Below are 12,467 nucleotides of genomic sequence, written 5' to 3' on the forward strand. Positions count from 1 at the left end.
TTCTTGGAAAAATTAACCACCATAAAATAATCTTGCATTGCCAGAAACTGACAGTTCCATCAAAGAAGTAGAACTTCCTCCCTCTTTTAAAACGCAGGTCTTTCCATTCATATGACCACACCACTTATAGAAAAGAAAGAGTGATCAGTGAGAGTTTTTGAGACAGCAAACAGTTCTATGGGGAGCGTTTAGTTCTTAATACTATTTGAAAACTAATTAAAAACAAAAAATGGTCAATGTTTCCAAGAAGAGCAAGGTTGCCTTTGTTGTGTGTTACTAGTTTGTAATTATTGATAATGAATCTCACATTAATGAAAGAAAAGACCTTACATATACTTATAAGAGGTTGGGTAATTCTTTATATTGCCAATTGATTTAATGGTGGAACCTTAATTTTCTTCATAATATCAGAGCCAAGTTGTTGCACTTGTGAATCCCAACGACCACACGTGCTCCATATCACCCCAATTATGTTGTTCACGTGTTAAGCTTGAAAATTTGCCACATGTGAGGGGACTTGTTGAAAATGAATCCCACATTGATAGGAGAAGAGACATTGTATGAGCTTATAAAATGTTGGGCTACTCCTCATATAGCCAATTGGTTTTATGGAAAAGATGACAATTTTTCTAACCGGGTTTGGGTCTTCATGGGGCTTGCCCCTAATTAATGTTAGCGGGGGTAGCAACAACGGTATCAAGGACGGTTACATGGATTGATTAAGGTGTCCCTCTTTTTATAACGATAATGCTAAGAAGACTAAATTTATAAACAAAGTTTTGTAAACTTAATGACATGAAAGTTGGTGATTGGATTATGACTTAAGGCGTTGGTGATTGGATTATGACGTAAGGCGTTGTAAACGTGTTCATTTATACAAGTGCATTATTTAGTTTGCAAATTTTATCTACAAATTTAATGTCCCTAGCATTACCCCTTCTACAATGTTGATTGAGAAATGCTAAAGAAACTCTCAAAGGTGAACGCTTCATGAACTCTCTGCTACCTCATGTTTTTTGCAAAATGTTTTACAATGCTGGTACAAAAATTGTGCCAAAAACATGAGATGGTAAGGAGTCCATGAAGAATCTCACTTTGAGAATTTATCTCACATTTCTCTTCCTGGTAACTCATTCTGCCTTTATGCATGTAAACATGTTATAAGTACAAAAGATTTTAACGTGTGTATGTATATATATCACGGTCATGTGTGCTAACCATAGACATATCTCCGGTTATACCTAAGGCTCACACGCCAGCCTAGGAACTAAATAGTTTTATTCTTGATAAGAGTAAACTTCTGCTAGATTTATGTTTAGGGTTAAAACTGTCATTGCCATCGTTTTTGCGTACTAGAGTATAGGAAGGAAGAAAATGCAGCTTTACATTATAATTCAAATGTTTACAAAACAGACCTCACACCAGTTCTATACCAGCCATTCACCTAAGGCAATTTTCATATGAAATAACAACTTGAACTGGGTGAACCTGTTTTACCTACGTTAAACGAGAATACGATGAAGATCCTTCACTTCTTGTCCTTCCGTTCCCGCCGCTCAATCACCAGGTTGGTTGCTTTTCCGTGTTCCAAATTACGCCCTACTTTCGTATTCTTATGCCAGGTATGTCTTTCAAACCCATCTTCAAGGCTGTCTTTCTAAAGAGAGAAGGAGGTTTTTGCAAACCAATTGACTCACAAAATTTGTTGGCTTGCTCAACAAGTGTCGTCTTATCCCTGCCAGTTTCCCTGATCGAGTTATAATACCCCAGCCAAGCATGAAATGCTGCTTCTTTGATGCTAGTGTCAATCTTGGTCATCGAGTCGTCAATCTAAGAGAATAAGCAAGTTCCGAGCATTACAAATAATTCAAACAAGGTAATGAAAACCTACGAGCTACAAGCAGATACCGAGCTATCGATCCCACAAATATGGGAATTGTTTGATAAATACTAGTTCATCACTGCTATTCAGATACTGATATTTCCAGAAAACTGAAACCGAATGAAGGATACAAATTGAACCAATAAATCTTTTTAATTAATCGTTGGACCATGAAAAGAGAACACTGCTTTAAGAACTTCAATTTCAGAACCGTGAGCTCCTCTGAACTAAATAATGTGATTCAGGTGCAGCATGCACACATAAAGCAAAGAAAACAATTGAAGGAGGTGATGCAAGTACCTTAAGCTTAGTATCCCGATCCAATTGCAGCGAAGGAAATTTTTCCACAGGCAAATCTTTTAATTCATCCAGAAAATACTCCTCCCATGGTGCAAGTAACAATATGCCTCGTCCTTCTTTACCCTCCCTTCCTGCTCTTCCAAGACGATGTATATATTGTTCCCGGTCAGAAGGAATACCTACCTGATTACAGTTAGACCACATGTTATTACATTCATGAGTTAAAATTTTTGTCTTTTTCTTTGTTAGTTTAATGTGAAATAGTTAATAGATGCGGACATGTCCTAAATTTTGAGACCAAAAGTCAAGATTTATCATAGCAATGACTAGAAAATTAACACTCAAGAACACTATAAACATTAGTACTGAATGTGAGAACAACGAAGTTCCAGTTTCATTAAACATAAACGATGACATTATACAAAATGTAGGTACCATACTGTAAAAATTGTGCCCTAGGCTGCCACGTAAATCTAATAAATTAATTTGAACCCACCTGAGCAACCTCCTATATTTTGTGGTTAGGACATATGAATGTTAGAAATATTGATAGTTCACACGTCAGTGATATTATTAAGGTTCAACCTATAAGCAAAAGATAAAGTAATATTTCTCTTGAGCTGCAAATACCTGAATGACCAAGGTCACATCAGGATAGTTCATTCCACGTGCCGATACATCAGAGGTAACAAGAATCAGTCGTTTTGATACCCTGAATTCCTCAGAGACGCGAGTTCGATAGAGTTGAGGCTTCCTAGAATGTATCTCCTTGACATTCATTTTCATTTCACGGAGAACATGATAGAGGAGGGATGTTACCATTCCAGTTGTACAGAAAACAATAACCTGAAATGTTTAATGTTAGGCCTCATGCACAGAAAATACAACCAAACATTTGAATCCAGAAAGCTATAACACCAAACCTTATAATCAGGTGACTCTGAGATATGTTCCATCAGAAGCTGGTGCACTATTTGGAAATGTAATTCATGTGGTGCAACAAAACATGACTGCTTAACCTGCATTCACAAGACAAGATAGGATCATGACATCATGACACCCGTGTCATATTTTATGATTCAGGTACTTTCAATCATCAATAATAGAGTAATTGAAATGGTGCACACCAGTACTCTCCGCATTATAAGGCTGAACAGAGATGTAAAAGTTTTAGCATAATTCCCATTGTGAAAACTAGCCAACTGGTGACTGTTATATATACCTTAGCATGAGTTTCAACAAAACCTAAACCCACTGTGTCAACGAAAATATGGTCCTTTTGCAAAACAAGCTGTGATACTCGGCGAACCTGCACATTCGTAATCAAGAAAAATCTGGCTTATGGTGGTTTCATTCAGTAAAACATACCAAGTGTTTACAGTAACAAATAAAAAGCTACTTTAGGCTTTGGAGTTGAAGTATAAAGGATAGCCAAACCTCTTTTGGAAGTGTTGCAGTAAAGAGCAAGGACTGCCTTCGACGAGGCAAACAGTCAACAATTTTCTCTATATCCTTTCGAAATCCTAGGTCTAGTAAGTGGCCCGCTTCATCGAGTATTAGCATTTTCAGTCCCATCAACCGCACAGACAAGCCTGATTTATTCTCAATGTGGTCTAGCAACCTGCCAGGGGTTGCAACTATTATCTGCAAAAGAATTGTAGAACGGTTTTCAATCTCATAACATCCACACTACAATCAAGCGAAACTTTTGCTGCCAGTTTCAATGACCAGGACCAGTGTACAAACCTGGCATGGATTTGATTCCAGACGTTTCTGGTCTTCTTTGAATCGTGTGCCTCCAACTAGTGTTTGCATACCTATGCCATCATGGTACCGCAACAAAACATTTGTCTCTGCAGCTATCTGACTTGCGAGTTCTCTTGTGGGACAGAGGATAAGAACAAAAACTGGAGACACCCGTTGATTGGTATTGCTAGCCATAGCCTTCACAACTGCTTCAATAGCAGGAAGCTGTTTGTGTTTAACAAGAGAAACAAAACAAGAGAACCTAAACTACTATGAACCACTCCAAAGTAACAAAAAGGAAAATTGATATACCAAAAAAGCTGCAGTTTTGCCTGTGCCTGTTTTAGCTTTGACCAACGCATCTTTTCCTGTCACAAATTAAAAGGAAAATCATCAGATACATAGCGTTTGGTTGTTTTTACTAACAATTAGCACACCACTGTCTCTCAAGTTACTCGGACTGGAGGAACAAGAACTTAAATATCAATCACACCACATGTGGCTTTCAACTAACTGATTGACAAAATGTCCCATGGGAAACACCCTAGAGGCCTTAGGATCTCATTCGTCCCCAAGATCACTGGGATTTGAATCACAAACGTTACCGTTCTATCTAATTTAGTAAGAGGAAGAGAACATCAATTTTGACAATATCCATCGCAACAGTTACAGTTTACTTTCGATTAGAATTTAACTAGTAAGGCGATAAATATAACAAAGATCTCACTTAAACAAGAAGCCAACTGACCTTCAAGGCAAACAGAAACAGCAGCCTCCTGTACCCTTGTCATTTTAATATACCCGGCAGAAGTGAGTGCCTTGACTGTCAATGGAGATATACTACACTCATCAAATCTGCCAAACGCCGAAAACCAAAGGAATTACCAAACAGAAGACAAACATTTAACTCATCAAAGACTAAAACTTTTCAACATGTTAACACAAATGTTCCACATGCAATCAACCAAAGCACATGACTTGCATACCTCTTCTCGCTAAGAATTGACTCCTCCTTTTCGCTCTCCTCTCTTTCGATTTCAACGGCTTTTTTCTTATTGAGCTCGCTTCGGATCACCTCCACCTGCTGTTCGAAATCATTTTCGTCATCCAGTGAATTAAGGGGCACTCTCCTCTTAATGATCTTCATATCATACTTTCCCAATGAAGCACTACTCCCAAATTTCATCACATTTCTCCCAAATTTCGATTTCTCATTCGAAAACGGCTGTACGGACTCACTGTCCGAATCAAAATCCGAGTCATCGGCAGAACTATCATTTCTCCGAAATCGCCCTCGACTCTGCGCCGAGTAGTTCCTACTCCCAACATAATTGCCACCCAAATTACTCAAATTTACACTGTCCTTGTTTCCCGCCAAATCACGACCCTTCGATATCAGCTTCCTCAGGTCCAGCGGCGGCGCCGCAATCGATCTCGTCGTTCCGTCCGGTCGTACCGACGGGGGCGGTTCAACAATCGGCCCGTCCTTTTCGTTCCATAAATCTTCTGCGCCTTCCTTCATGAACCGATCGGCAAGTGCCTTCAGGTGCTGGTTCGGGTTCATGGGGTTGTGCCCGGTTCCAGTGCTTGAAAACGGGTCGGGCTTTCCGGCGACTTTGGCCCGAATTTGGGAGCGGAGGCGGGCCTCGTATAACTGTTTCTCTTGGTCTAAAAGGCGTTTCTCTTTCTCTTTGGCTCGCTTTTCGTGCATGCGCTTCCATTTCCACTTGCTGACGCCGCCCGGGAAGGTCCGAGGCCCGCCGCCCATGGGTCGGGTCAGAATCAGCCTGCAGAGAAGCTTGGAGAACTGTCTCGGACGCTCCATAAGCATCGAGGCGGACATGGTTTGCGGTCCAGCAGGGTCGGATCCACCAATGGAAAATGGGGCTGTCACTGGTCTGTGACTCGTAGAGTCGGTGATCAAAGAGAGAGGGGGAAGGAAAGGGTTTTACTGGTTTAGGGTTTAAGGAGGACGTTTGGAATGGGCCTACTTTCAGGTGTTGTTGGGCCCAAATTGACCCAAACCCCTTCACCCTAATTTCTTAACCACAAATTCTCCCCAGTTTCGCCAAATCCAATTTGTCTCTCATTTGAAAAATATTTTTTTAAAAAATAAAATACTTTTGAACAAAAAAAAAATTTAAAAAGGAAAATAAATGAAAAACCTACATGCCCAGTCTTCATTAATTTCTTGAAATTCGAATGAATCTGGCCCTCTTTCGAGGATTTTGCATCTTGCATGTATATATTCGTCAAAAATCTTGGTGCAACTCATCCGCATCATGCAAACTAACAAAGAAAGAGGGAACGAAAATCGTGTTGAAGACCACTTACAAATGAAATTATAATGTCATTTGATGTAGAACAATTATCAGCCCACTAATTACTATGTTAAAAAAATGATAACAATGCACATCAAGTTTTTCATTATTAAACACATGAGTAAATTGAATTGACATTTCAATGACGAATAATAAATTACCTGCTAGTTCGCTAGCTTGTAAATATAAAAACAGAACGATACTTTTCTTCTAAAGTTGTAACAGATTCCGAGTTAAAATTTTTTTTGTCTTTCAAAATAATACATGTTCAACTCAAAAAGTAATTGAAAGTGTTTGAAATGTATATATTCATCATTAAGAATTAGATTAATTAGAACATTAAAATTTTGGGTTAACCATCCGTTAACGCCCTTTGTCGAGAACTTTTATGTAATTTCAATAGTCCTAATAGAAAACCCTCAGCTGAAATCCGATTGCAGTGATTGATGAACGTCTGAGATGCGCAGGTGCAGAAGAATAACAATACACCCTCAACTCAAGGAATACTCGACTCGGATCCTGCTCATCCTCTCTTCTTCTTCCTGCTTTTTATCCTTTTTTTATTCCATGCACGACTTTGCCCTCGGCGAATCGTAGCTGGACTTCCTACAGTCTTCCAGCCACCATCAAAACCTTTCTGCTACTCTCTCTCTCTCTCTCTCTCTCTCTCTCTCTCTCTCTCCATCTAACCTGAATCCGGACTCTGCAAAATTCAACCCCCAAAAAATGGGATCCGAAGGATCAAGCGCTGTCGGTGAGCTTTCCACAAACCGAATCGGATTCAGTAGACGGATTTTGCCAGAAGACTCTTCCAGCTTCAGCAGCCAACCCATGGATGAAGAGGTTGAAGATGATGACGCGAAAGGTTTCGGACTTGAATTTGGACCCGGGTCGGGGCGGACGAGGTAGACGGTGGTTTGGGAGAGGGAGGCAGTGGGCACTTGGGAGAGCGGAATAGGGAATCTGGGTGGATTGGAACTTTGGAAGCGGGGCATGGACGCTGCGGAATCCGAGGTGTTCGAGGTGGGTTTGGAGGCGGTCGGCAATGAGTGGGGGGAGCTGGTGTGGGAGGTTTGTCCAGTCGACTCGGCTGCAGTCCCTGGTGGCCTTGTGCTTTTATGTTGGACTAAAATAATTTGAGCACGAATTTTCTTCAATAAGGCTGTCTTCAACGGCGGTTTGGTAAGAAAAACTTTAAAAAGCTGGACCATAAAAATTTGTTAACAGGCGAAAGAGATTGAATTCGGATCACCTGTTAGCTTAACAGATTAAGTTTAAATGATTCGTTAAATTAATAGGTCGGATTGAACCCTACCCGTTTACAAGTCTAGCTATAGCCTAGGTATCTCTTGTGGGTACAAACCAATTATTCCCTATATTTCATTTATTTTTATATTCATCTTACTATTAGTGCTTTTACACTTCATATACAATCCATTTATGGTTAATCATGACAATAATGACTTAATCTAATAGTGCTTTTAATTCAGTTTTTGAATTATTTTATGCATGATTTTTATCTATTTAAAAAAGCTTTAATGTGTTTACTTTTTTCTATTCAGAGTACTAGTAACTATTCCCTTAACTTATATTTCTTAAATCGAAAATTTTTAGATTACTATTCCTTTTTTTTTTTACAGAATAAATTTTTTAGAGTATTAGTAACTATTCCCTTAACTTATGGTTCTTAAATAGAAAATAATTCATCCGACCCCTTAACCCTAATTTCTTAACCACAAATTCTCCCCAGTTTCGCCAAATCCAATTTGTCTCTCTCATTTGAAAAATATTTTTTTAAAAAATACTTTTGAACCAAAAAAAAAAAAAAAAAAAAGAAAAAAAGGGAAAATAAATACATAAATAATGCCACCAAGTACTTGTCCAATCCCATGAAAAACCTACATGCCCAGTCTTCATTAATTTCTTGAAATTCGAATGAATCTGGCCCTCTTTCGAGGATTTTGCATCTTACATGTATATCTTCGTCAAACATCTTGGTGCAACTCATCCGCATCATGCAAACTAACAAAGAAAGAGGGAACGAAAATCGTGTTGAAGACCACTTACAAATGAAATTATAATGTCATGTTGATGTAAAACAATTATCAGCCCACTAATTACTGTGTTTAAAAAAAATTGATAACAATGCATATCAAGTTTTTCATTATTAAACACATGACTAAATTGAATTAACATGTCAATGACGAATAATAAATTACCCGCTAGTTCACTAGCTTGTAAATATGAAAACAGAACGATACTTTTCTTCTAAAGTTGTAATAGATTCCGAGTTCAAATTTTTTTTGTCCTCCAAAATAATACATGTTCAACTCAAAAAGTAATTGAAAGTGTTTGAAATTGTTGTAAAATCAACGGTGTGTGTGCAGTAGAATAAATAAAACAAGACACAAAATTTACGAGGTTCCTCTACAATCAGTATGACTGGAGTACGTCCTCGGGCAGCAGTGATGCTTTCATTATAATTTGGAATAATAGGAGTACAAAGATAACTCTATGTATTCTCTCCTCTCCTCTTCCTCTCTTTCTTTCTCTGCTCTAGATTGAAAGCATACGGAGTGCTCTATTTATAGAGCAACTCCAAGCACACATCTTTGACAATATAATTTTTCTTCATCTCCCAAGTCAAGATTAATTTTATGGGCATTGAAAATCCACCCAATGTCTTCAGTTTCTATGTGGGCATTCAATACCCACTAGACTTTTCAACAGAAATGTATATATTCATTATTAAGAATTAGATTAATTAGAACACTAAAAGTGGAAATATCATATTATATTATGTCGAAATATCATATTATGTCATGGCATACGTGACCGATACCGACGCATTGATTGGACCAACTTTGACAAATCAATAGCTAATGAACTATAAATACAGCCTCAAGAACACCAAGCAGTGAAGAACAAATAATTGAAGTCCTTGTAAACCATCTGAAATTTATCATCCACAACCAAGTCGACGACAAAAATGGCAGAAACCAGTTTCGGGTCTAAGAGGTACATCAATCTTTCGTTTATTCGTTAGTGAACGATGATTATTTTGGAGTGTTAACTGCTGAGAACAGTTCCGGATTAGTCATGATTTGAGTAATGTTCTGTTAATTTTTGTTTTTTCTTTTTCATAGGATTGCGGTTGTTACTGGAGGCAACAAAGGGATTGGATTTGAGATTAGCAGGCAATTAGCAGCTAATGGAGTTGGGGTGGTGTTAACTGCAAGAGATGTGAGGAGGGGAACAGAAGCCGTTGAGAAATTGAAGGCTTCTTATGGCCTCTCTGATGTGGTTTTTCATCAGCTTGATGTAACTGACCCATCTAGCATTGCCTCTCTGGCTGAATTTCTCAAAACTCAACTTGGAAAACTTGACATTTTGGTAATTTCCCTAGCTTATTTCTACGCATTTCTAAAAGGCTTGTAGGCTTGTAACTCAAGTAATTAAGAGCGGCGGACGTCCTGTTAAAAATATATGTAATCTGCTGATTATAATATATAAATATTTTCTTCATATTGCAGGTAAATAATGCAGCAGTTATCGGATCCGTATTCCTCACAGACGACAAAGAGAAGTTGGCAATTGGGCCTGATGATGTAAGTTCTTGAAAATTCATTGTGTTTAGAGAATCGCCAGATCTCAAAAGCTTAAACCGTTGAATGGTTCTAAAAATGTCGGTCGAGCTATCTAGTGCCCTCTCTCGTGTAGGTTGAATCTACACATGGAGAGGCATACAGATTCAGACAACCATATACATAATAAATAATATGTAACAGGCAGGGGTAGGGATCGAGGGATTCAAACCAAGGACCTCGATCGTGAAAATAAGATGTTAGCAAATAGATCGATATACGTATATCAACTTTAGTGAACACTACTGTATAACACACATCATATTCACAAGAGCAAATGATCATGCAGCTTATAGGTCCCAAAGCAGGAAATAAGAATCAAGCCCTAAAACAAACCTACGAGACAGCAAGGGATTGCTTAAAAACAAACTACTATGGAATTAAGCAACTCACGGAAGCTCTCATTCCACTTCTTCAACAATCCGACTCGGCAAGGATCGTAAATGTCTCCTCCCAATTGGGACAATTAAGGGTACACCTCCGAAACCCTTGTCTCAAATCTCGCATTCTCATTGTTAGACTGACAACATAACATAAGATGCAAGATAACATCACATTATCGAATTAATTTTTCAATTTTTTTTAGGTTATTCCAAACGAGAAAGCGAAGAAGGAGCTAGGAGATGGTGATAGCCTTACAGAAGAGAAAGTGGACAACCTCGTTGAGGGATTTTTGGAGGATGTGAAGCAGAATTTGGTTGAAGCCAAAAGCTGGCCAGCCAATTTCTCTGCCTACACTGTATCCAAAGCCGCTCTGAATGCTTATACAAGAGTTTTGGCTAAGAAGTATTCCAACAAAATTGCTATCAACGCCGTGTGTCCGGGTTTTACTGACACGGACATGAACAATCACACTGGAGTTTTCACAGTTGAAGAAGCTGCAAAAGGTCCTGTGAAGCTGGCTTTGCTACTTGATACTGGAGTTTCTGGCCTTTTCTTTGAACAGACTGAACTGTCAACCTTCGAATGAAAATTTGAAACTGTGAAATAATTGGTCTGTTTTTCGTCTCTTAATATATCTGTATGCACATGTGACATGTACTCCTAAGCACAATGTGTTCTCAATAAAAAAATATGTCAAGTTTTAATGAAGTTTCAATTCTAAATCTCTTGTTTTAGGTCACAACTCAACCAACTTTTGCTACGTCTTTAGTCATTTGGGTGTTTTAGTTGAATTTCTTGTTTGCTACGTCTTTAGTTTCTTTGTGGATTTGGCTAAAATAATTACATGTACTTAATACAATCAAATTGTGAACGTTGAAATCATGATTGTATTAAATACATGTAAGTATTGTAGCCAAATTCAAAACTTAAATAAGAGATATTTTTTAATGATCAATTCTTAATATTGAAAATATTTTTTTGATCAAAATGAAATTAACTTTTAACTTATTGATTAGGAATGCATATTCATGATTTTGCTACGTTGAGGCACAATTACATCTTTTTTGTGCGTGGTTTGATTATTCTTCTGTTGATATCATTTCTTAGCAACATTTTGATATGTTTGGTTTAAAGATCTAACGATGATCTTATTTGTAAGGGCTTTTTAACCAAAATGGTCATTGAGATTTGCATATCACATCACTTTGGTCCCTAAGATTTGAAATCAATAGAAGTGGTCCCTAAGATTGTCCGTCATCAATCATTTTGCTCTTACCGTGCAAAATTATGTTAAATAAAGATCAAAGTGACAAATATACCCTCAATTTAATAAACAATGTGCCAAAATGATTTGACAAAAATTAAGGGTATTTTGGTCATTATATTCTTATTTAATGGAGATTTATCAAGGATGGACCAAAATGATTGATGGTGGATATAGTCAGAGACCAATTCTATTGATTTCAAATCTCAGGGATTAAACTGATGAGTTACACAAATCTCAGTGATCATTTTAACTAAAAAGCCTATTTGTACTTAGTTTCTTGTTTTTTAAAGAAAGGGAATGCATACTCATTCATACAGCTCGTATTAATATCACAAGTTAAAAAACACAAGCATTAAATATCTTTTCAAACATTCTAAATGCCTAATGTTAAAAAAATACAAGAACTTTAACGAAAAACTCTCGGTATTGTTCACTTAAACAAAAAATCATATTTTTACATTAAAAAGTCAATCATGGTATCATTCACTTTACCCTTTATTTTGTCCTTATCGTTAAAACTCAAAGTTTTCAAAGTATTTTCTTTATTTTTTTTCTTTAAAAAAATGCATATCCGTTAAACTCTAGTTAATAAATTCATAAAATGTCTATGAGGCAAGAGTGGGATTCACTTTTGGGCATGCATGGTAAAGATTCCCTCTTGCAACTGCTGCATAATTTTAGTGGCATCCCCACTCTATTGAATACTTGTCACGTGATTAGGCGACTGTGTCATACATGATCATCACGGACTCCTCATAGGTTTGACCAACTTTAACAAATGATAAGGCAATAGCTTAATAATTAAACTATAAATAGCCTAAGAACAAAGAGATGAAGCACTTTGGAGTAGTCCCTCTAATCATCATAATCATCTACATGGCAAGCATTTTCTTTTCCTCCTCCAAATCTTCAACAAATGGAAA

The 12,467-nt window shown here is 37.5% G+C and overlaps 2 protein-coding genes across 2 annotated transcripts; one reads left to right on the top strand and one right to left on the bottom strand.

Moving 5' to 3' along the window:
- Nucleotides 1-1,267: 1,267 nt before the first annotated feature.
- LOC137710837 (probable DEAD-box ATP-dependent RNA helicase 48) lies at nt 1,268-5,860 on the bottom strand. Its single transcript, XM_068449974.1, has 10 exons — nt 4,915-5,860; nt 4,677-4,783; nt 4,241-4,296; nt 3,929-4,153; nt 3,620-3,826; nt 3,405-3,491; nt 3,106-3,201; nt 2,813-3,028; nt 2,183-2,365; nt 1,268-1,830 (listed from the first exon to the last, which is right to left on the bottom strand). The coding sequence occupies exons 1-10, from the start codon at nt 5,769-5,771 to the stop codon at nt 1,600-1,602; spliced, it is 2,265 nt and encodes a 754-aa protein (XP_068306075.1). The 5' UTR covers nt 5,772-5,860; the 3' UTR covers nt 1,268-1,599.
- Nucleotides 5,861-9,120: 3,260 nt separating this feature from the next.
- LOC137711094 (salutaridine reductase-like) lies at nt 9,121-10,981 on the top strand. The gene is made up of 5 exons (XM_068450297.1): nt 9,121-9,267; nt 9,396-9,642; nt 9,783-9,857; nt 10,183-10,365; nt 10,480-10,981. Exons 1-5 carry the CDS (start codon nt 9,239-9,241, stop codon nt 10,861-10,863), a joined length of 918 nt encoding a protein of 305 aa, XP_068306398.1. The 5' UTR covers nt 9,121-9,238; the 3' UTR covers nt 10,864-10,981.
- Nucleotides 10,982-12,467: the final 1,486 nt, after the last annotated feature.

This window comes from Pyrus communis, chromosome 12 (assembly GCF_963583255.1).
Source record: "Pyrus communis chromosome 12, drPyrComm1.1, whole genome shotgun sequence".
Taxonomy (NCBI): Eukaryota; Viridiplantae; Streptophyta; class Magnoliopsida; order Rosales; family Rosaceae; genus Pyrus; species Pyrus communis.